The 21,666-nt window shown below is 50.8% G+C and overlaps 1 protein-coding gene across 7 annotated transcripts in view; it reads right to left on the bottom strand.

Annotated features, from left to right (window-relative positions):
* Window positions 1-21,666, bottom strand: part of WNK2 (WNK lysine deficient protein kinase 2) — a 146,927-nt gene that overhangs the window by 77,796 nt on the left and 47,465 nt on the right. For all 7 annotated transcript variants that reach the window (XM_002689849.7, XM_005210446.5, XM_005210447.5 and 4 more), the window contains exons 5-11: window positions 20,581-20,738; window positions 17,794-17,882; window positions 15,541-15,760; window positions 6,896-7,178; window positions 3,443-3,645; window positions 842-997; window positions 270-461 (exon numbers count right to left, since the gene is read on the bottom strand). In XM_002689849.7, the coding sequence (XP_002689895.4) occupies window positions 270-461; window positions 842-997; window positions 3,443-3,645; window positions 6,896-7,178; window positions 15,541-15,760; window positions 17,794-17,882; window positions 20,581-20,738 (1,301 nt within the window). The remainder of the gene's footprint in view (window positions 1-269; window positions 462-841; window positions 998-3,442; window positions 3,646-6,895; window positions 7,179-15,540; window positions 15,761-17,793; window positions 17,883-20,580; window positions 20,739-21,666) is intronic.

The raw sequence follows: 21,666 nt of genomic DNA, 5'->3' as shown, positions 1-21,666 counted from the left end.
TGGTCCACACAGCCTCGGGTAGCTCCATGGAAAACAGTGACCCAAGCTTTGTGCTCACAGCTCCATCCTGGCTCTTCTGGCCTAACTCTGGACTAAACCTTTCCCAATCTTGGATGCATCTGGGGCAGAAGTCAAAGGCAGAACACACCAGCCCAGCTGTCTTGTCACCAGGGAGTGTTTCCTGAGGCACCCACGTGCCCTGAGGACAAGGACTGGCCAACCAGGCTGGGGGAGCAGGCCAGGCTGGAGAGCAGGGGACAGAGAGGTACCTGCGGGGGGATCTGAGCTAGTGGCTGCAGGGGCGCCGGAGGCATCTGGAGGGGCTTCAGCTGAGCAGGGGCCACCACCTGGGAGGCTGGAGCCAGGTACGGAGGCAGGTGGGAGGGCGCTGGCTGCAGAGGGCCCACGGGTTGTGGGGCCAGGACCTGCGGCAAGGGTACCGGCTGGGCCAGGAGAGAAGGCTAGAAAGAGAGAGGGGCTCCTCTTAGATCAATGTCCTCCTGAGATACATACTTAGACACAACACACATGCACACATACCCACAGTGACACACGTTCAAACATCCAGCCTGGAGCCCAGGACACACAGATCTGAGAGGACCACTCTGTGGAATGAGGGCCTTCCAAATGCTGTGTAACCCTCAGCTCCACAGATACAAGAGACCCATCCCCACTTCCGTCCACACCCCAGGCCCTGGGGAACTGCAGAGAAGGAGCACAGGGGGCCTGGACCTGCCAGGAGGTTCACAGGCCCTGGGCTCAGGCCAGCCAAGATGGACAGGCAGGGCCTGGGGAGACCAAGACACCCATGGCACCCATAAGGAGGGCAGCCAGCACTCACCTGGTGGGCGGGGGCTGTGGGCTGGCCTGGGCCTGTCGGCACAGGGGCACTGGGCGGTGGCAGTACAGGGGCGAAGCTCATGGCTGGCTCTGGGAAAGGCTGCTGTGGGAGCGGAGGGCGGGCGGGGGGTGGGACAGAGCCCACCGACAGGCCAGGCTGCAGAGAACACACAGAGCCACGCTCAGCAGCTGCCGTAAGGCCCGCCACCAAGCACACACTCACCATCTTCAGGGACCCACCTCTCATTCCCTATGTCTGCCATCCTGCCAGGGACACTTTCCTAGGAACAAGATTCAGCAGAAGCAAGATGTGATGGCCCCAAAACCTCCCAACCAGGGAATGTGCTAGAATTTCAATTCCACAGAGTATCATGCAACCAAGAGATTTGTGGAACCTTGGAAAACACTTGTGATGGCATTAACTGAGGGAAAGATAAACATGCACACATCTCTCATTTATAGAGCTGAATAAAAGGTGTACATGCAGATATATTCACAAACAGAATATGGAAACATGGGGATAAAAAGCGGGACAGAGCCAGAGAGAAGGGTGTTCTGCAGAGCTGCGAGTCTCCCATGACTCGCCATCAGAAGAGAAATGAGGCCACAGATGTGAGCCTTCAGCACCAGGCAAAGCATAGACACGGAATGGGAAAGTCAGAAATATGAGCGCTGGATGCTTGATGCTGCTAACTTGCTCCTTTTTAGGTACAATAATGGTCCTGGGCTTTGTTTTCAGAGTCTTGATCCTGTAGAGATATAGATGGAAATATCTTGGGGGCAAAATATCCTTCTGTCTAGGATTTACTTCAAAATACTGGGGGTGCGAGCAGGTGAGAGCTATGGAAAAAAACACAGAGATGACTTCTGAAGCTGAGAACACATTGACATCAGAAGCTTCTCTCACTTGAGGTTTTCTAGATGAAACAGGTGACCATCATTTCCAAAACCATTATCACTCACTTCATCTTTCACAGTAAATGCTGTATGAAAAGCAGCGTGGGGTAGGATGGAATCTCTCCTTTGCATTTACTTGAAGCCACAGGGCAGAATGAGTCACCTGCGCACATGTTCCCAGAGCCACAGTCCCTGGCCCAGTGGGAGTCAGGCGCTCAGGCAGCCCGGAAGCCTCAGAGAAGCAGCTTGTATTCCTGACTCCACCGGCTGTGCCCTACCTTCCCTGGGTCCTAGGGGCACATTACTATGGCAACACTCCCCAGGAACCCTCGGTGCACTCGGGGGACCCCTTCTGTCCAAGGTGTTTCTGCATAAATCGGCAAGAGATGGGAGAGAGCACCCCAGCCAATGTCAGGTGCTTCCTGGCCTGGCCCCCGACTTCCCTGTGCTTGGGCATCCTGTGAGCCAAACCCGCAGGAAACATGCAGCACTGCAGAGACCCGGGTAAAGAACACACTGTGTGACCTGCCCTAGAGGGAATGAGGGCCTGTGGATGGGTGTGGCTCAGCCCCGGCATGGGCAACCTAAAGCCAAGAACCACTGCTCTGAGCAGTGAACTCTTCTTGCTGTAAAATCATATTTCACTTAATTTTGTGAAACAGGTCAAATTGCAAAATGCAAATTGGAAATGAATCCTGGGCTCCGGTTAGCAGAGGCAAATGCTTCAGCTGTTTTTCCAAGGGGACTTTTCTGAGCCTGGGCAGACAGGAGGGGAGGGAAGAGAGACAGAGGTGGCTGGAAAGGCTGGCACCTGGCACTCAGGGAGCCCCAAAAGGCAGCCACAGTGCGAGAGCACATGATCGAAAGGACACGCAAAAGCGAGGAAGTGAGGGCGCGTCTGGGCGCCGCGGTAACCGAGGACCCGGCAGGAGAGGCTCCTCGGGCAGAGGCTCCTGGGCCTGAGGAGCATCTAAATCTCCCTGTGGACCCCTCTCCGCAGCCCAGCTCAAGGGCAACTTCTCTGGGACTGACTGATTGGGGACTGGGAGACAAGCAATTGTTCTGCTTTCTTCGGCATTAGAAAAAAATCAAAATAAAACAATAAATGAAATGTGACTCCCTCATCTAGCAATTTCCATCTCCTCTAACAGCCTTAGGTTTTCCATATCTTACAAATTTTTCCACAGGCATAAGCATGAGGCCCTTTCAATCCCACTTCTGAAATATCACTAAAAACATTTCATATGATTTGGTTATTTCCATACCTCTAACTTTTAACGGCTGTATAATAAGCAGAGGAGAAATGCCGGGAGGTACTTAACACTCTCTCAGTGAAGCTGGACACTGAGACAAAGTCAAAGATCTCAGTGCTATAAATGATGCTTTTCCATCGCCTTTGCAACAGTCAGAAGTAACTTTTCAGGTCCAGCGTATAGGGCAGGACCTCACCAGCTTTATCGCAGCTTTGTATGTACGGGTGTCACTGGGCTCTGTTTTCAGGATTTTCTCATCTAGCAGGTCTTTGAGGGTACATCACAGGCTGCTCCAGCCTGCAGCCCTGCAGTTACCAGCAAGGATGGACCTCCTGCAGGCCCACTTTTGCATGGTTCCGAACTGACAACAGGCCAGCACAGACTGAATGAACCATCACAGACTCTAGGCCGTGTGGACCAGAACATTGGCCAGAAGGGTTGGGCTGACTCACCGTGGCAGGCTGCTGGTAGGCCCCTAGGGAGGGCAGGCTATGTGGCAGGACGGGCCCATCACTCACGCTCACAGGGGGGCTGCACACACACTGGGAGGCGGGTGGTGCTCCGTCTGCCAGCGACCCCAGCACAACACTCTGCTGGCTACTCTGCGAGTCTGAATACACCGTTGAGCCCTGGCCACTGTCGAACGTGCTGTCCGCTGGGGAGGGAGGAAAAAAGCATGGCTCAAAGCAGGCACCTCCAAACTTCACCCCCACAGCACGTCGCACAAGTCCCAGGGAACGCAAACGTGGGACAGCTTGTCCGTGTGTTTTCTTCTGTAAAACAAGACTTGATTGCATTTGCAGACCACAAACATAATAAATGTGCATCATTTTAAACAATCACCTATACAAAGGCTATAACTGCACCACCCGGAAATGGCCCTGGGAGCCCGTACCCCACACTGCCTGACACCTGTTGGTTCTCACAATGGACTACCACAGATCCCAGTAGTGGGCAACTCACACCATCCTCTGTAGGCAGGCCGGCCACCTCCACCAGCTTACAGATAGGGACCTCACCTGCCACCTGCCCTGGCCCTGAAAGTGGGCGCTTTCAGCTCTTCAAAGGTAGAAGATCGAATGTCCAAGTTAGGAAAAGCTGAAGTCATGTGGAGGAAATAATTACCAGCTGTGTTTTATAGGGGGAGAGGGCCCTGACCACCTCCATTCACCACAGCAAAGAGCCTGAATTAGGAAGACTTAGGTCCAAATCTAACCCCTCAGTTCACAGGCTCAAGTCTAAAGTGGCTGGAAAATGGGGGCTGACAAGGCCTGTGCCCTACAGGGAGGCCATGAGCGGAGGACTCAAAGGCTCTGCAGCCTCCAGAGAGCCTCCCAAAAGGCCAGCCTCACCCAAGGTAAGCCTAGACTGGCCTGTCAAACCCAGCCTGGGTGGAGCTGCCTGTACAAGGTGGCACAGACAGGACCGCCATGGCCCACAGGCTGGTCTCACCAAGACACACCTGGGAGGAGAGGGCACCTGCATGGTCGTGCCAGGCAAGAATGAAGAGCAGAAACCCGTTTGAAGTGGCGTTTTTGTTTTACTGCCTCCGGATTCCAAAAGCTACGTAAACATTAGGATTTGCCATCCATGAACACCAAGCTACTTCTACAGGACGCCTTTCGGTGTGGGTTTTAACTTTCAATTTTCACCTTAAACAAATAAAGTAAAGAGAACGCTTGTTGGCTTTACAACAAAATAATTTTTCCCGAGAGCTGAGCAGAACTTATTTTGACCCAGGAAGACTTACGAATGGTGAGGTTTGATTGTGAAAAACCAATGAAACACGTGGCTCTGATTTCTGATGAGGGGGCCAGCAGTCATCGTTACTTAGAGAGAGAGAGAGAGACAGAAACAGAGGCCAGGTGTGTGCATATGCTAAATGGGGAGTGTGGGCCATGAAAGAAAGATGAGACAGAGAAAGTGCACGAGAGTGAACGCGACCAATTTCAAGTAGGGTGATTTTAACCATATAAGTGACATTTTACATTTCTAAGTGAATGTGTTTATTTGTATAATAAAAATTACTTTAAAAAATCATTTCTAAGCTATTGAAAACTTGTGTTCTCACAGTCACTGACGCTGGCTTGAGCTTGATCTGGACTGTGGTGGGTAGCTTACAGAACGCACAGTGGGAAGTTATCTGATACTCGCTGCACCTTCTGATATATGAAAGCCTGTGTGCCCATCTTGCTACCTAAGACCAGGTCCTCTACAGTGGTGTGTGTGCTGCTTGGTGTCCCCACTAGTTGATCTTTATGAAGCCAGAGTGGTCCAGCCGACCACAGGCACTGCGGCCAGAGGGACAGCTGAGCACAGGCTTTCTGCTCTGACCCAGAGCAAGGTGCAGAAGAGCATGCGCAGGACGCTGGACTGTGGATTACAGGGAGACACGGTGCGTGTGCACGCTCCACGTGCGTGTGTCCAGAGGCTGTCTGGAAGGTGTAATCTCTGGAAGTGAAAGTTAAAAGACATTTAACATCAGTGACCTCCAGGGAAGAAAATTAACTGGCTTGTACTGTATATCCTCTTGGATTTTCTAAATTGTATACAATGTGACTATATTATCTACTTTAAAAAAAAAGATTGGGTTGGCCATAAACTTTGGGCTTTTCTGTGTGATGTCTTGGAAAAACCCAAGCAAACCTTTAGGCCAACCCAATACAATAAATGGGTAAAGATGTTTTTGAAAACTACGGCCATGACATGAAGCACATTCTTCATTCTTAGGAAGCGGATCCGTGTGCAGACACAACATCCACTATAAACTCATCTGTCGATTCATGTCTGTGCAGCAGGTCAAGCCTGTATCATGACATCTTACCACAGCACAGCCTATTCTAGGTCCCAGACTGTATCCCTGCAAAGTTTAACAAAAGAAGATTTCTTAATTCCTGTCCTAAAAATTGTCCAACCAAAAATTATGTTCTCAAAGTATGTAGTGGTATGCCAGGTGTGGAAAGCTTTTTCCTACAAAAAGTTTATACTTGTGAATTAATTTTTTGGTTTATCAGAAAATGTAGTAATGATGTAACAACTCTATCCTCCAAAGCAAACTTGAGCAGGGAGGAGACAAGTAGACAGTTGGCAACTTGTCTTAAAGTGATGGCCAGCAGCTGGTTTGAATTTAAACAGCCTACTTTGAAGAACGTTTAGCTATTCTACTGATAAAGAAAGGATGTAACTATTAAATAAACAGACTATTTTGGTCTTTCCACACAAAAACACCTAAAATAGTGACCTGGAAGGGCGGCTCAGCTCTCCATGCTTATTCACAGAACAGACAGAAAAGGCTACATCCTCCATCCATGGCTCACAGCTGAATTTTGAAGATACTGAGGTAAAGGCAGAATTTCTACTCAGACTTAAAGACGACACTGGATTCTCCCTTCCAGTGGTCTGAGATGAAGCCAGGTATAAAGTAATTCTCACCAATCCATCGGTGACATTCCCTGGGAAACACTAAAGGGCACAAGAAGGGAGGTAACCTTGGGGACGGATAATCCAAGCAGGAAAACTCACAACCAAGACCACAGCACGACTGGAGGCTGTAGCCACTGGCAGCCTCAGAACCACAGCACATGGCTCCGATGCCTCCACCGGTCAGGGAATCCAGGGTGGAGGTATGGCCCTCAGGTGCCCTGTGAGGCTGGGCTGAGAGCCTCCAGAGGGGATAAGTAGCTGAACTGAGTCAGCTCCAGCCCCGATGGCTCAGTTCTGAGTCTGCCCTGGGAAGCCAGACTTCAGGGAGCCTCTGGTCACAGATCTCTTCGCCACATGGGGATGCCTCCCAGGGGAATTCCTCCCTGGAGAAATGCTTGCCCACACCGATCATTCATACCCACAGGTGGGTTAGAGGGACGGGTGGTGCAGGGGGAGGGGGCGCCTGGAGAGGCAGCACTCACAGGCCAGGGAGGTGGCGCTGGCCGGCAGCGCAGGGGTGAGGAGGTGCTGGTCGGCCTCGGGCTCCTCGGACTCTGGCAGCCCGGCCTGTGAGTGGTAGGTCACCTGGACCTGCAGGGGCGTGGGTGGGCCCCTGGCCTTGTCAGGGCTGCCGAGGTCCCGCTGCTCCTGGGGCTGCAGCGCTGGCCAGATCCTCTTTCGCCGCCACTGGATCAATGCCACACGGTCACGGATGGACTTGGCCACAATCTTCACGTCACTCTCATGGAAAAATCCTGACTCAATCTGCAAAGGAAATCTCCATGTCATTACTGGGACCAGCTCCAGCTGCACACCCCACTTCCAGGGGACCCTGCCATCTGCACGGCTACCTCCTGCCTGAGGAGTCTCTGCCCTAGGTCCCCTCCCAGGGTCCCTCACCCTCATAACCACGTTTACCAATCATCCCTGTCATGGACACTCTCCTCATCCCGGAAGTGAACGTCCTCCCACCACTGACTGTAGATCCACGGGGAGACTGACCATCTAAACCTACAATAATCCAGCTCCTGGGTCTATGGCAACACAGCCGATGCTCGTAACCACGGGCCAGGTGTGTGAGGGGAAGGGCGATCCCAATCTGCCTCTGGCAGGGCCAGAACACAGGGCAGACTCCCACCGGCTGGGCCCCAGGGCTTTCCTGGAGCCCCTCCCTCAGGCTGGCCAAGGGCAGGAAGGAGGTCCAGGCTGCATCTGTGTGCTCAGGGACAGGTACAAGGAGCCTCAGCCGACACTGTCCTCAGTGTCATCCTGGGCACTCTCCAAGAAACCACGGAGGCTGGAGAAAAGAGGTACATTTAGTAACAAGAGACCAAGAAGGTGTGTACCCATGCCTAGCAAAACTCTGAACCCAATTCACCCAACAGAGCATTTGAGAGCATCTGTAAAGGAGTCAACAATCTCAAGGAAACATCACGGTGCCCTCTGAGAATACCTGTGGCAAAACCAGGAAACAGCGGCAGCCAGGCTCCTCCCCATCACTGTGGGATTCCCCACGTGAAAAGAGAAAACAAAAAAAGAGCCTGTGGCGCTGGGTGGGAATGGTGTGAACTCACAGTTTTCAAAGTACAATAGACACAAACACACCAGATGTAGATGTGAGCACATACAACACACGGTGTAGTGCCTGCTTCTGAACCACCCACGGAGTGGGCCGGGGGCAATGACAGCCAAGTGGAGCCCGGCTGCCGTGACAGTGCAGGGCTCCCCATGAGACGGCAGGTTCAGGCTTGCGGGGAAAGGGAGGGGGAGTCGGACATCTCGCTGTGCCTGAAATCGAGGACATGCTGGGAAGACGACAGACAGCAGGACAACACGGAAGCCAGCGTCCAAGGCCTCCTACTGGCTGAATCTGGGGCACTCTGAGCACTAAAATAAAGTGACACCATGATGGTTTGAAGGACATGTCCACAAACGCACACAGGAGAAACAAAACTGATCTGTGGGGGCAGAAGTGCTCGGTTTGCTGCCAATATGAGGTTACACAATGGACTGCCACATACATGCAGCTTGTCTCTCTGCCTCTCAGTCCTCTCGGCCTCTGTCTCTCTGTGCCGCTCTGTCTCTGTGTCCGTCTTTCTCTTTCTCCATCTGTCTCTCCGCCTCTGTCTCTCTCTCTCTCTCAGTCTGTTTCTCCCTTTATTTCTTTCCCTCCTGTGGATCACTCTCCCGTGAAGCCACTCTTGCCATGAGGCATCACTGGACAGCTCCAGACCCTTGGTGGGCAGGGCTGCTCTTGGGATTCTGACAGCTGAGGCAGCTGTGAGCAAAGTCCCCATGTGTGGGAAACAGACACGAATATATTCAGGGTGCTCAGACGGTAAAGAATCTACCTGCAGTGCAGGAGACCCGGGTTCGATCCCTGGATTGGGAAGATCCTCTGGAGAAGGAAATGGCAACCCACTCCAGCATCCTTGCCTGGAAAATCTCACAGAGGAGCCTGATGGGCTGCAGTCCATGGGGTCGCAAAGAGTCGGGCACAACTGAGCGACAAACACTAACTAAAGTCATCTGGAACAGACCTGTCCTGCATTTGCCACTTCCCTCTAAGTTTGTGATTACTTCAAAAGACTCCTGTCAGAAGACAACTCCATTGGACAGAATGAACTGTGCAGACGTCCACCCTGAGGCTCCCACCAGGCTCAGCCCAGGACGGCGGAGGTGCAAGCAGGGCTGTGCCCACAGCCGGGACTCGCTGAAGAGGCCGAGAAGGTTCCGCGCCCACCCCCAGTGCTACCCGCATGGCCGACCTGACCAGAGGCCGCTGAAAAGAAGGCATCCCACAGACGCACCTGCCTTCCATTTCTATTTTCTGCCCATGACCCATTTTTCCTTACGTCTCCATTTTCACAGTCACCACCCAGTGATCCTCTCCAAAGTGTTCCTTCTATTTTTTCCCAATCAGGAGAGAATTTGGCCACACTGGGGCATCCTGTTATCTGGAGGCTGTGAAGGTGGAAGGGCTGGTACCACTGACAAAAGAGCCCTGGGCTAGGCTCCAAGCCCCCTCCCCTCCCACCCTTGGGGGTCTACATAAGGGGTCACTTCCAGATCAAAGCCAGCCCAGGTCCCTAAAGAACTCACCCTTCTCTCAGCCATGGGGGCATCTTTGTTCTGATCCACATCCACGTGGGCCACCTCACTGCATCCTCTACCCACCCCCAGCGCCCCCCGCCTCCCCTGCTCCCCACAGGACCTGCTGGAAGTTGACAGTAGAGGGAGAAGAGAAAGCTATCCCATCGGCCTCCTCCCACCCCCAGTACCCTCTGGAAGGCAGCCTCATCATCTTCAAAACTTAATGCTCGCTAACCTCAGGCGTTAACAACAGGGCAGCCCAGAAAGGGGACCAGGTCCTAAAACTGTGTTGGGTTAAAGCTATCAGCAAGTGACCACCCAGCAGAGCTGCCAGGAGGCTGTGAGCTCTGGAAGTCTCCCCAGCTCAGGCTGTCTCCAGGGATAGCCCACGAAAGGCTCAGGCAGCTACCATAAGGACCCCAGGGAGGAGAGCCTCAGACCCCAGTTTTAGGTCTGGTGTTTACAGATGGGTGCAGAGGGTAGGGGAGGGAAAGGGAAGGAAGGGGAGTTAGACCCTTACCAAGGGCTGCAGCACTAGCACTGACCTACAAGGCCCAGCCAGGAGACAGGAGTTGCAACCAGTAACAACTGGGGCATTTACACAGGAGGAAGACCCCACTGTGCAAATGCAGCCATGTTCAGCTCATCACAGGTATCCAGGGCTCTGGGTTCATTCTGTTTCTTAACAGAGTGCTGGGTATATGATGGTTTTTATTATTCCTTAACTGAACACAATGATGTGCCGCCCTCTGCATGGATGCCATACAGCATGGAGGGTGTGCCCATGAAAAAGTGCTTTTAAAGAAAACACAGGAGAGGAAATGGGGAGAAGCCGGGCCCAAGGCCTGTGCTGTGAACTCTCAGAGACACCTTTTGCCCATGAGTCCAGGCAGGTGCTAGAGACTTGGTAAAGACAGGGCCACAGCTATAGGCACAGGCATGTACCCAAGGGCCTGGGGGCCATAGGCATTCTCTATGTTGAGCCATACGAGGGATGAGTCCTCTCAGGAAGGTAGGCAGGTCCTGGGAAGGGATCCAGGCCACGTTTGGGCACCGCGGTCCTGTAACTGAAGAGTGTCCAGAACAAACCAAGAATGGAGCCAGAGCTGCAGGACGTACCTGGCGTAGCTGAGACACAGATGGCTCCAGCTGTCTGGGTCCCAGGTGCCTCCAGGACATGCCACCACGTGAATCTGTGTCCCCTGCCATTCTCATACCACCGCTATGTAGTGTTCACAGGGGAATGAGAATGCTGTTCATCACCTGTGCTTTCTGAGGTGCCTGCACGTTGACAGACACCAGCCCTCAAGGCCGTCCAAGGACCTACCTCATCTCTAAGCAGGGCTGTCCCAGCCCCCGGCCTGCCTCCCCTGCTCTTAACACCAGGACAGCTAGAGCTGCAGGCCAGGTACTCCCAATCTCCACGGTCCCTCCAGGATGCTCGCCAAATGCAACTCAGCCTCATGAATCTCAGCTCACAGGATACCAGCCTACACATGACCTTGATCGCTACTTATGTCTATGCTTTAAACCTCAGCAGAAAACATGGAGGGACCAGCGTCACAGTATGGGGGAAAAAAAGGTCCTGAATTCATAGGACTGATGGGCTGGTAACTCTTTTTTTTTTTTTTTTTTAACTTTTTTAATGTGGAATCTAAAATATAATTAATCTATTGATATATATAAAACAGAATAGACTCACAGACATGAAAAACAAACTATGGTTACCAAAGGAGAAAGGGAGGGGGAGGGGCAAATTAGGTCTAGGGATTAACAAACTACTATACTAAAATAGATAAGCTGGTAATTAACTTAAAGCAACTCTCAGCAAATATGCAGCAATTCAACAGCACTATGCAAGGTCATAGAAAGATACTCTGGGAAGCCATGGAGCTAAATAATTCTATTAAATCCGATTATAGCAGAGGTGTCTGTTTCTAAGTCCAGGAATGTGACCAGCAGCTGGGAAGGAGTCCTGACACAGGCACCATGCCATCAGCAGGACGTCATACCCTCCACACGTGCCAGCAGAGGCACAGGCTGCTGTCAAGGGCAGGGCAGGGTCCTGGGTAGCCATGCACCTCCCACTCCTGTCATGCACCAACCTGCTGCAACCCCCAAACCAAGCTCCACGGACCCCTCACCTGACATGTGCCCAGTCCCCCAAGGTCCCCTTGGTTTATGACTCCCACACCTTACATGGCATGGCCAGCCTCAGCTTCCTCATCTGACCAGAGTTCCATGGTACAGTGGTCAGCACAGGCTGGTGCCAAAAATATGCTGCCCACAAGAGCCTGTGCAGGCAGTCTCCCCTCTACCTCTTGTAGCCCACCTTCCAGGGCCATACCAGGGTCCTTCCCTACCAAATTACCAGTGGCCTTATTAACACTGAACAAAATAGAACAACACAAACTAGAACTAGAACAAAATAATTTTTACAATTTGTATGGAACCACAAAAGACCCCAAATAGCCAAAATAATCTTCAGAAAGAAGAACAGTTAGAGGAATCATTCTCCCTGACTTGTGACTATACTACAAAGCTACAATTATCAAAATAGTATGGTACTGGCATGAAAACAGAAATATAGACCAATGGAATAAGACAGAAAGCCCCCAAATAAACCCATACACTTATGGTCAATTAATCTACCCGCCAAAGAGGCAGGAATATACATTGGACAAAAGACAATATGTGGTACTAGGAAAACTGGACAGCTACATGTAAAAGGATGAAATTAGAACATCCTCTAACATCACATACAAAAATAAACTCAAAATGAATTGAAGACTTCAGTGTAAGACTAGATACTATAAAATTAGAGGAAAATACAGGAAGAACTCTCTTTGACAAAAAATTGCAGTAATATTTTTTTGGATCTGTCTTCTAGAATAATGAAAACAAAGGCAAAAATAAACAGGACCTAATTAAGTTTAAAAGTCTTTGATGCAGGATACAGGAAGCTCGGGGATGGTGCACTGGGATGACCCAGAGGGATGGTATGGGGAGGGAAGTGGGAGGGGGGTTCAGGATGGGGAACACGTGTACACCCGTGGCGGATGCATGTTGATGTATGGCAAAATCAATACAATATTGTAAAGTAAAAAAAAATAATAATAATAATAAAAAAATTTTTAAATAAAAGTCTTTGCATAGCAAAGGAAACTATAAACAAAACAAAAAAAAACCTCCAGAATGAAGTAAAACATTTGCAAATGATGCAACTGAAAACAGATTAATTTCCAAAATATGCAAACAGTTGATATAGCTTCCCGGTCTCCCTCCCTCCCTCTCTCTCTCTCTCTCTCTCTCTCTCTCTCTCTATATATATATATATATATATATATATATAACTAGAACATATATATATATATGTTCTAGTATATGGGAAGGTCCTAGGAAGGGGTCCAGGCCACGTTTGGGCACCGCCGTCCTATAACTGAAGAGTGTCTGGAACAAATGAAGAATGGAGCCAGAGCTGCAGGACGTACCTGGCGTAGCTGAGACACAGATGGCTCCAGCTGTCTGGGTCCCAGGTGCCTCCAGGACATGCCACCACGTGAATCTGTGTCCCCTGCCATTCTCATACCACCGCTATGTAGTGTTCACAGGGGAATGAGAATGCTGTTCATCACCTGTGCTTTCTGAGGTGCCTGCACATTGACAGACACCAGCCCTCAAGGCCGTCCAGGGACCTACCTCATCTCCAACCAAGCAGGGCTGTCCAGCCCTCGGCCTGCCTCCCCTCCTCTTAACACCAGAACAGTATATATATATATGTTCTCTCTCTATATATATATATAGAGAGAGAGAGACAGAGAGAGAGAGAGGGGGAAGCTATGTGAACTGTTTGCATGTTTTGGAAATTATATAAATATATATATATATAAAGCCAAATTTTCACTGGAAGGACTGATGCTGAAGCTGAAACTTCAATACTTTCGCCACCTGATGTGAAGAACTGACTCACTGAAAAAGACCCTGATGCTAGGAAAGATTGAAGGCAGGAGGAGAAGGGGACGACAGAGGATGAGATGGTTGGATGGCATCATCGACTCAATGGATGTGAGTTTGAGTAAACTCCGAGAGTTGGTGATGGACAGGGAAGCCTGGCGTGCTGCAGTCCATGAAGTCATAAAGAGTTGGACACGACTGAGTGCCTGAACTGAACTGATATATGTATATATTTATATATATATAAATATATATATATATATATAAAGCCCAATCAAAAAAATGCGCAGAAGACCTAACTGACACCTGTCCAAAGAAGACATACAGATGGCTAGCAGGTTCAGGAAAGATGGCTAATTATTCAAGAATGGCAAATCAAAACTACAATGAGGTATCCCCTCACACTTGTCAGAATGGTCATCTTCAAAAGTCTACAAATAACAAATGTTGGCAAGAATGTGAAGAAAAGGGAACCCTCCTACACTGTTGGGGGGAATGTAAATTGATGCAGCAAGTTTGGAGAACAGTATGGAGGTTGCTTAAGAAATAGAGTTACAATATGATCCAGCAATCCCACTCCTAGGTATATAACTAGAAAAGACAAAAACTCTATTTTGAAAAAAATACATGCACCCCAGTGTTCACAGCGCACTACTTACAATAGCCAAGACATGGGAACAACCTAAATGTCCATGGACAGGTGAATGGACAAAGAAGATGTGATACTGTATACATAAAGGAATACTGAAGTGAAGGTGAAAGTCACTCAGTCATGTCCAACTCTTTGTGACCCCATGGACTATACAGTCATTGGAATTGGAGTGGGTAGCCTTTCCTTTCTCCAGAGATTCATCCCAACCCAGGAATCAAACTGGGGTCTCCTGTACTACAGGTGGATTCTTTACCAACTGAGCCACCAGGGAATATTACTCAGTCATAAAAAAAGAATGACATGATGTCAATTGCAGCAACATAGACGGACCGAGAGATTATCATTCTAAGTGAAGTAAAGACAGATATAAATATCATATAATGTCACTAATATGTGGAATCTTAAAAAATGATACAAATGAATTTATTCACAAAACAGAAATAGACTCACAGACACAGAAAACAAATCTGCAGTCACCAAAGAGTAATGGAGGGGACGGATAAATTAGGAGTTTGGGATTAACAGATACACACTACTATACACAAAACAGGTAAACAATAGGACCTACTATATAGCACAGAAAAGTATATTCAATATGTTGTAAAAACCTATATTAAAAAATCTAAAAAAGAATATATATACACATATACATAAAAATACATAAACATATATAACTGAATCACTTCGCTGTACACCTGAACATTGTAAATCAACTATATTTCTATTTTTTAAAATACATTTTATTGATTAAAAAAAAAAACCTACTGGGGTTCAGGGAATCCACTTGTAAAGAAAACATCAGCCATACCTTTGTGACTTACTGCATTTCTGAAAGATGTGCTATTTTCAATGACATTATTTTTTAAAAAAGAGAAAAAAAAGGACCTGCACTTCTGTGGTTATGACAGGTGCAGCCAAGTACTCACTCTACTGCAATAAGCATGTAGATTTTTACCTTTGCTCAGATTTTCTAGTAAAAGTTAGTGTCTAATTTATTTCTCTTCTTTCCCCCTGTGATATGAAGCATCTCTATACTTCTACACTCGCCAGGCTCTTCAGACCACAGTGCCCCTCAGAAACAAAGTGAAATAAAGATCAAAACTCAAAGGCCTACATCTGCACAAAGTTAGCAAGAATCTGGTCAAAACAGGGCTCTTCCTAACATGCGAAAGTCCCCAGGGACATCTCTGCACTGGTCCACAATATCCTCTCACTGCACCATTTCCAAGGTGATATCCTACTGTGCAGCACTGTGATTCTGACCTGCGTTGTCCTTCATAGCTGCACTCAACAAATGGGGATCCTTGTTCCCAAAACTGCACACCCACTGAGGGACCATGCTCCTTTGCTGACGTCATTCTAATCTTGTGGAAACCACACACTTGCAAGGCACGCACCCAGATTTGCCAAGAAGCAAGCACACATTACCATTTCCTGTGCCACGTCTTCTGGCGTCTCCCTCTCCAGGTCGAAGGTGAACTCTATGGCCCCGCTGTCCTTGGGCTTGCCCTTCAGTTTCTTAGGGTCCTCAACCCAGAGCCGCAGGGCAATGGCAGACTTCCTGCCATGGTCCTCCTCGGCCAGCTCCACCCTCACACCTGTGTCCTCCGCGAAGAAGGCGTGGCTGAGCAGGTCCTTGATCTCATACCTGGGAAGGAGGCAGCTGTCAGGCCGGGCACAGGCACACTAGCTGAGAGGGCCCTGTACCTGTCCAGCTCCCCCTGGAAAGTCCTCTGACCATACCACTCACTGGGCATTTCTGCCCCCGAGGGCAGCCCAAAACAGTACCCCTGCATTCCCTAACTCTCAGGGGAAGAGGAAAAATCTGCTACTTGAACACATCTAACTACATCCTACATAAGACCTTTTTTTTCTCTCATTATAAAAGAAACCTCCATTATTAGGAGATGTGGGTAATTCAGAAAAGAATTTGTAAATCAGGCTCTGCATTGTCCAAACAAAGCCTGCTGAGATGCTGGGGAGCTCTCATAGGATCCGTGGATCCAGGTGAAACTGAACTGGACCTGGACAAGGCAAGCCCCAAACTCCCCAGTTCTCTACCCGAGGGACCCTGGCCTCCAAGAGGCAGGGATAATTTTGGAGGTTCCCAAGGACAGGAAGCAGGGGTAGGGTGGCGTGCTGCCCTGCTAACCACTCTGCTGCCCAAATCCACATCCCTAAATGCTTGCCCAGTTTCTGATCTCTGGCACAAACAGATCCCAGTGCTGTCCAGGGCCTGGCTTCCTCCCAGCTTCCTGTCTGTGGTCACCGTGGGCTTTGAGATCCAGTGGCCCATCACCGATTCTACTGAGGGCAACACATCCCACAGGCAGTGGAACCATGCCACCTGGATAGCTCCATGCATGAAAAGGGGAGAGTAGGGTGAACAACCCTCACACAGGCTGACAAATGCCTGTGGGGACCCTGGGGAAGCCCAGAAGTTAGGGCCCCTAGGGACACAGAGGGCACAGTCCCTGGGAGCTCTGTCCTGGTCTGGGAGGTGGTTTCTGTACTTTTCTGAAGTGAGCTATAGTTCACAGTTTTTTAGTATTTTCTCTTTAAGGAACAAAACATGATAATGTGCAGGGGGCAAAAGAGAAGACTCAGGAGATCAGGACAGGTCTGAGAGATCAGGACAGGCCCCTACACGAAAGATGACAGAAAGGACAGTGGTCAGTGTTGGGCACAGTAACATGAGGGAAGAGGCATGAGCTGGCTGTGCAAGGACAGAGAGGGGATATGAGGGGGTGCTGCTGCTGCTGCTAAGTCGCTTCAGTCAAGTCTGACTCTGTGCGACCCTATGGACAGCAGCCCTCCAGGCTCCTCTGTCCCTGGGATTCTCCAGGCAAGAATACTAGAGTGGGTTGCCATGAGGAAGAGGTATTAAGGGGAGACACAGAGGAATGGGGAAGGTGGGGAATGGGCAGGATAAGAGGGCAGGGGAGGAGGAAGCGGGGGGAGGGAGATGGGAGGAAGGAGGAGGAATAGAGGGTTGATGGGAGGGAAGGAAGGAAGGTAAGAAGGAGTAGGGAAGAGAGAGTAAGGAGGGAGAAAACAAAGGAGAGACAGAGGGAGGAAGGAGCAAAGAGGAGGGAGAGGGAGGGAAAGAGGAAAGACGGGGTGGCGGGTGGAAAGAAGGAAGGAAGGAGGAAGGCTCAGAACACATACCCAGCTGAGGAAGGAAGGGCCTTGATCTGAGGAGGGAGCTGGTCTGGGGGCATCTGGAGGGCTCTAACTTGAATGTGGGACTTTGAAATGGGTCAGACAACAGGTGCGTGAAAGACATAGCCTGGAGTTGAGAGAGCGGGGCAGGATGAGGCTCGATGGGAACCCTGGCATGGGGGTGTCCTCCAGACCAGGGGGACGGATAGGCTTGCCAGGGACAACACAGAAAAAAAGCAACAAGGGCAGAATGAGGCCCCAGTAGCCCCCACACTCCAGGCTGGGTGGGCAAGAAGCAGCCAGTTAAGGGGATGGGGACTCTAGGACAGTACCCTGAGCCAGGGAGCGTGTTCCAGGCAGCAGAAGTCAGGCAGGGGCTGCCCTCCAACTGCCCAGTGGGCTTGTTGGGACCCAGTATGCCTGTGGCCTGAAGTGGCCTGTCTCTGAACTCTCGCCTTCTCTTGGGATGTGATTTCAGGCAGAGCAACAGCCCAGATCCAGCGCTGCCTGGGAACTCACCTTTCCTCCTTGTTTTTGCAGATACACTCCCCAATAATCTCCTTGATTTCAGGATCGTGCACTTTCTCAAAGCTGGCTGGCTTGATGCCCTGAAGATGACATGAGCAGAGTCACCTGACATCGAATTAGGATCTGTTTCTTGCTCACTTCACACTCACCCCAGTAGAAGAGAAAATGGGAAGTGCAAGAAGCTTGTTTGGGGTTGGAGAGCAGGGGCATCATTTCATTCTAAGGCCCAACTGAAGGGTTACTGGGAGTAGTGAGGTCTGAGGATGAGAAAGACTCAGGGGAAACTCGGAACAGACATGAAGGATGCTCGCTCTGCCCAATCCAGCTCCGCACAAGGGAGCATTTGCACTCTTACTGCACAGAGGAGGTGGGTGTGGGGGAAGGCACACCTACCCAAGGCCACACACCAGCCAGGCAGGACCTCCCAGGCCAGCTGCCCAGAGGGTCTCAGAGGCTGGACAAGGAACCCTAAAGTGCTGGCCTTTCTTACCATACCTCCCCGGAGGATGCAGAAGTCACTCTGTGGTCACTGTTGCTGGCCAAGGGCCACCAGAGACTCTGGCCACACTGTGGTCACAGGCGGGGCTGACTTCCAAGGCCTAGTGGCTGGAGGGGGTTGCAGACAAGCATCTGCACCAGGAAGGCCCACAGCCGGCGGCCAGATCAGACGACTTTCAGGCAGCAGGAGCAGGAGGTGGCCACGTACTAAAGCGGACCAGAAAGCCAGCGGGTACCAGGGGTGTGCAGCCAGAGGCATGGCGGGGAGCAGGGTTCCGATCCCACAAGCAGATGGGATTCCAAGAGAAGCAGGGGCTGGATGGCAGGGCTTATTTGCAATCTACCCAGGGAGGGGTTTGGGTGGAGGGGATCCTGGCTTTTGAAGACTTGGAACACAGTGAGGGCTCAACCATCATGTTCTTCCTCCTTCAAAAAGACTGTCTTCAAAGGTCTCATCCTGGCTTTTTTTTTTTTAAAGCATACATTTTCCCACAGAGAGGGATGGGGGAGAGGGGAGGTGCACCCTGGGAGTACAGGTGAAGCCCCAAAGTGCCCAGCAAACTCCTGCCTAGGACAGCTGGCCATAACCAATGGGTCATGCTGTGTCTGACATGTACGGGAGTTTGTGCAGTAACAGACACAGCCCTTGGCTTTAAAAGTGGGCAAGGGGTCCTCCTTGAACATGAGGCCCCCGTGTTACTCCACTGAAGCCAAAAGAAAAAGAAATCTAATTATGCCAGAAAGAAAGGCCACAGTCCTAACAAGGGTGGGAACCAGTGGTCTGAGAAACTGTAAATACTGGTAAGGGTGCACATACAGCATCATTTAAATCTCTGGAAGGCTGTGGCAGAATGTGCCAGAACAAGGTTGAAGGGGTTCACATCTCTGGGCTCAGAAGCACAGAGTTGGGGCAGCTGAGAACAAAGGGAACCAACACCCTCCAAGGACTGGAGCAGATGCTGGAGGCCGGACCAGTGTGTGGGTATGGCGTGAGGGCCCAGAGGACCCAGAGCACGAGGCTGTCATGGCAAACGGAGGAAACACCAAGGATCAGGGAATGCACCTTTCATCAGATTTCCTCAAGGAGGCAGGGTAGGTAGGGCCTTACTTTACTCAAAACAAGATGGGTCCACGTAGGAGCCTTGGGACCCTGACCAGTGTCCTGTTTCCCAGGGCCTAAATGGGGGGCAGAGGTGCTGCTGAAAGAACCCAGGTGGCTAAGGAGTATGTGCCCAGGAGACTCAGTCCCTGTCTCCCCAAGCCCAGCAGAGGGACCACCACCCCATCCACACACACAACCAGGACCAAGGTCAGCAGCAGCTCCATCTGCACCCTGGGCCCCAGCGCTCCTCCAAGGCCTGGCAATGAAGCCCTAATCTCCCTTGAGTCCCTCCCTGTCCCCCTGGAGGACCTGCCCATGGCCGATGGGTCACCTCTCTGGTCAGCGCCTCTGGGGAGCTGCACACCTCTGCAGGTATCTGGCCCACACCCACTAGCGCCTCTAACCAAGGATTCTCTCTTCATACTTGCACCCTCAGCAGCACACAGGAGGCGCTTAGAGTGAAAAAAATGGCTGATAGATAACTGAAAATGAAGACTTAAAGGACAGAAACAAGCTGTGACCTGCGGGGAGGGCTCAAAGTAGAGGGCGGGATAAGGGCAGGTGCTCTGGGGTTCCAAGAGCCATGGCGCCTCATGCTTCTGCAGAAGTGAGGAGGCTGCAGGGAGGTGGGGGCTGGGGTTGGGGAGAGGCAGCCAGCACTCGGGTGGTGGGCCCTGGTACCTGCAGGTACAGATGGACAGTGAGGCACCAGGACCCAGAAAAGGCACAGCCCCAGCAGCCCTGGGCTGGATGCTCCTGCTGCATTCCCCACCCAGCAGGACAGCCACAGGCGGAGGGCAGGATGGTGTTTTCAGAGCTGAAACCATCTGATCAAAGTCTAGGGACGTGCCAGAAGGCGGGAGGGCCAGCAGCCTCCAGGTGGCACAGAGGAGGGTCTCTATGCACAGGCGGCCTGGGCCTCCCGGAGAGGGCCCTTTGGTGCTCCAGCCCGTAGCGCTGCCTGAGGCCCCAGTGGAGGCTCCAGGGTCCACCCACAGCCCACGTTACAACTGCTGCTACTCCAGGAAAGCTAGGAGACCCCCTACTCGTCCTCTAATTCTCCATCTGTAAAACGGCTTCCTTCCCTTCCTCAGATGGCTCCTGCAAGGATTTTACAACGCACACAGAGCTCAACGTGGGACACACAGCCAGCCCATCACAGTGGCCGGTGGACTCACACAGGTGACCTTCCTGTAGATCTGGGCGGCATTCTGGCACTCTGAGTAGGGGTACTCCGAGGTGGCCATCTCCAACATGCACATCCCAAAGGCGTACACGTCCACGGACTCATCGTAGTGCTCCTCGTACATCTCTGGTGCCATGAACTCGGGGGTACCTGCACCCGGGAGCAGAAGACGCAGGGTCAGTGGTCACTGGGCCCCGGAGCCCCCTGGGCCTCTCTCAGAGTCCCACACCTCCTCCCCCATCCACAAGCCAGCATGGGCCCTGCCCCCATGCTCCTTGCCATTGGTTCTAGAATCCAGGATTCAAACAGGATTCTGCTTTACTGATAGAAGTTTCCCCAAATCCGCCCTCCCCGTACCCTCCCAATTCTACGGTGGATCAGTTTATAGCGCCATCCCCTGATCACAGAGCTGGGAGACCCATCGCTTCCCAGAAGACAGGGTCTGTGCCAGAAATGATGGAGATGCCTCTCTTTGAGGAGGCAGAAGTCTGAGCATATCCCTCCTGGCTACAGGCCCAGATAACCCAGAGCAGACAAAAACTTGGGGTCACCACAGACCTTCGTAAATTGTAAAAGCCTAGAAAGGCCCCCATGTCCCTAGTCAAGCAGAGCATCAGTCAGCACAGTGATTCTCTTCACTAAAGATGGCTGCCTGGGGACAGCTGGGCAGGCGCCAATCATCTGGCAGGTACCAGCAACGTGTTATGGTGAGAACTGCCCATCCATTCTAAGCACAAGAGATTTTAAAACCAAGCTTACTCTGAATTTTTAAGGATACAATAGACTCACATAGGCTGAGTAAAATAAGCAAAATATATGACTGTACATGCATGCTGACCATCCATATAAAACAATAAGTACAGACAAAAATGACTCATCTAGAAGGTGGGCTTATGGCTTTTTCCTTTAGTCTGGTGTTTGTAATTTTTCTGTAACAAATATTTGCTTTCAAAATCACAAACTTTTTATTTATTTTTTTTTAAAAAGGCCCAACTGAGCATCTGTCAAGCTAAATGCAAAGAAATGGGGCCATCAATTTCAATAAGACTGCTTTTAATTTCAACTTCTCCATCTTTGT

This window comes from Bos taurus, chromosome 8 (genome assembly GCF_002263795.3).
Source record: "Bos taurus isolate L1 Dominette 01449 registration number 42190680 breed Hereford chromosome 8, ARS-UCD2.0, whole genome shotgun sequence".
NCBI lineage: Eukaryota > Metazoa > Chordata > Mammalia > Artiodactyla > Bovidae > Bos > Bos taurus.
This window is presented reverse-complemented; position numbering and strand designations above follow the sequence as displayed.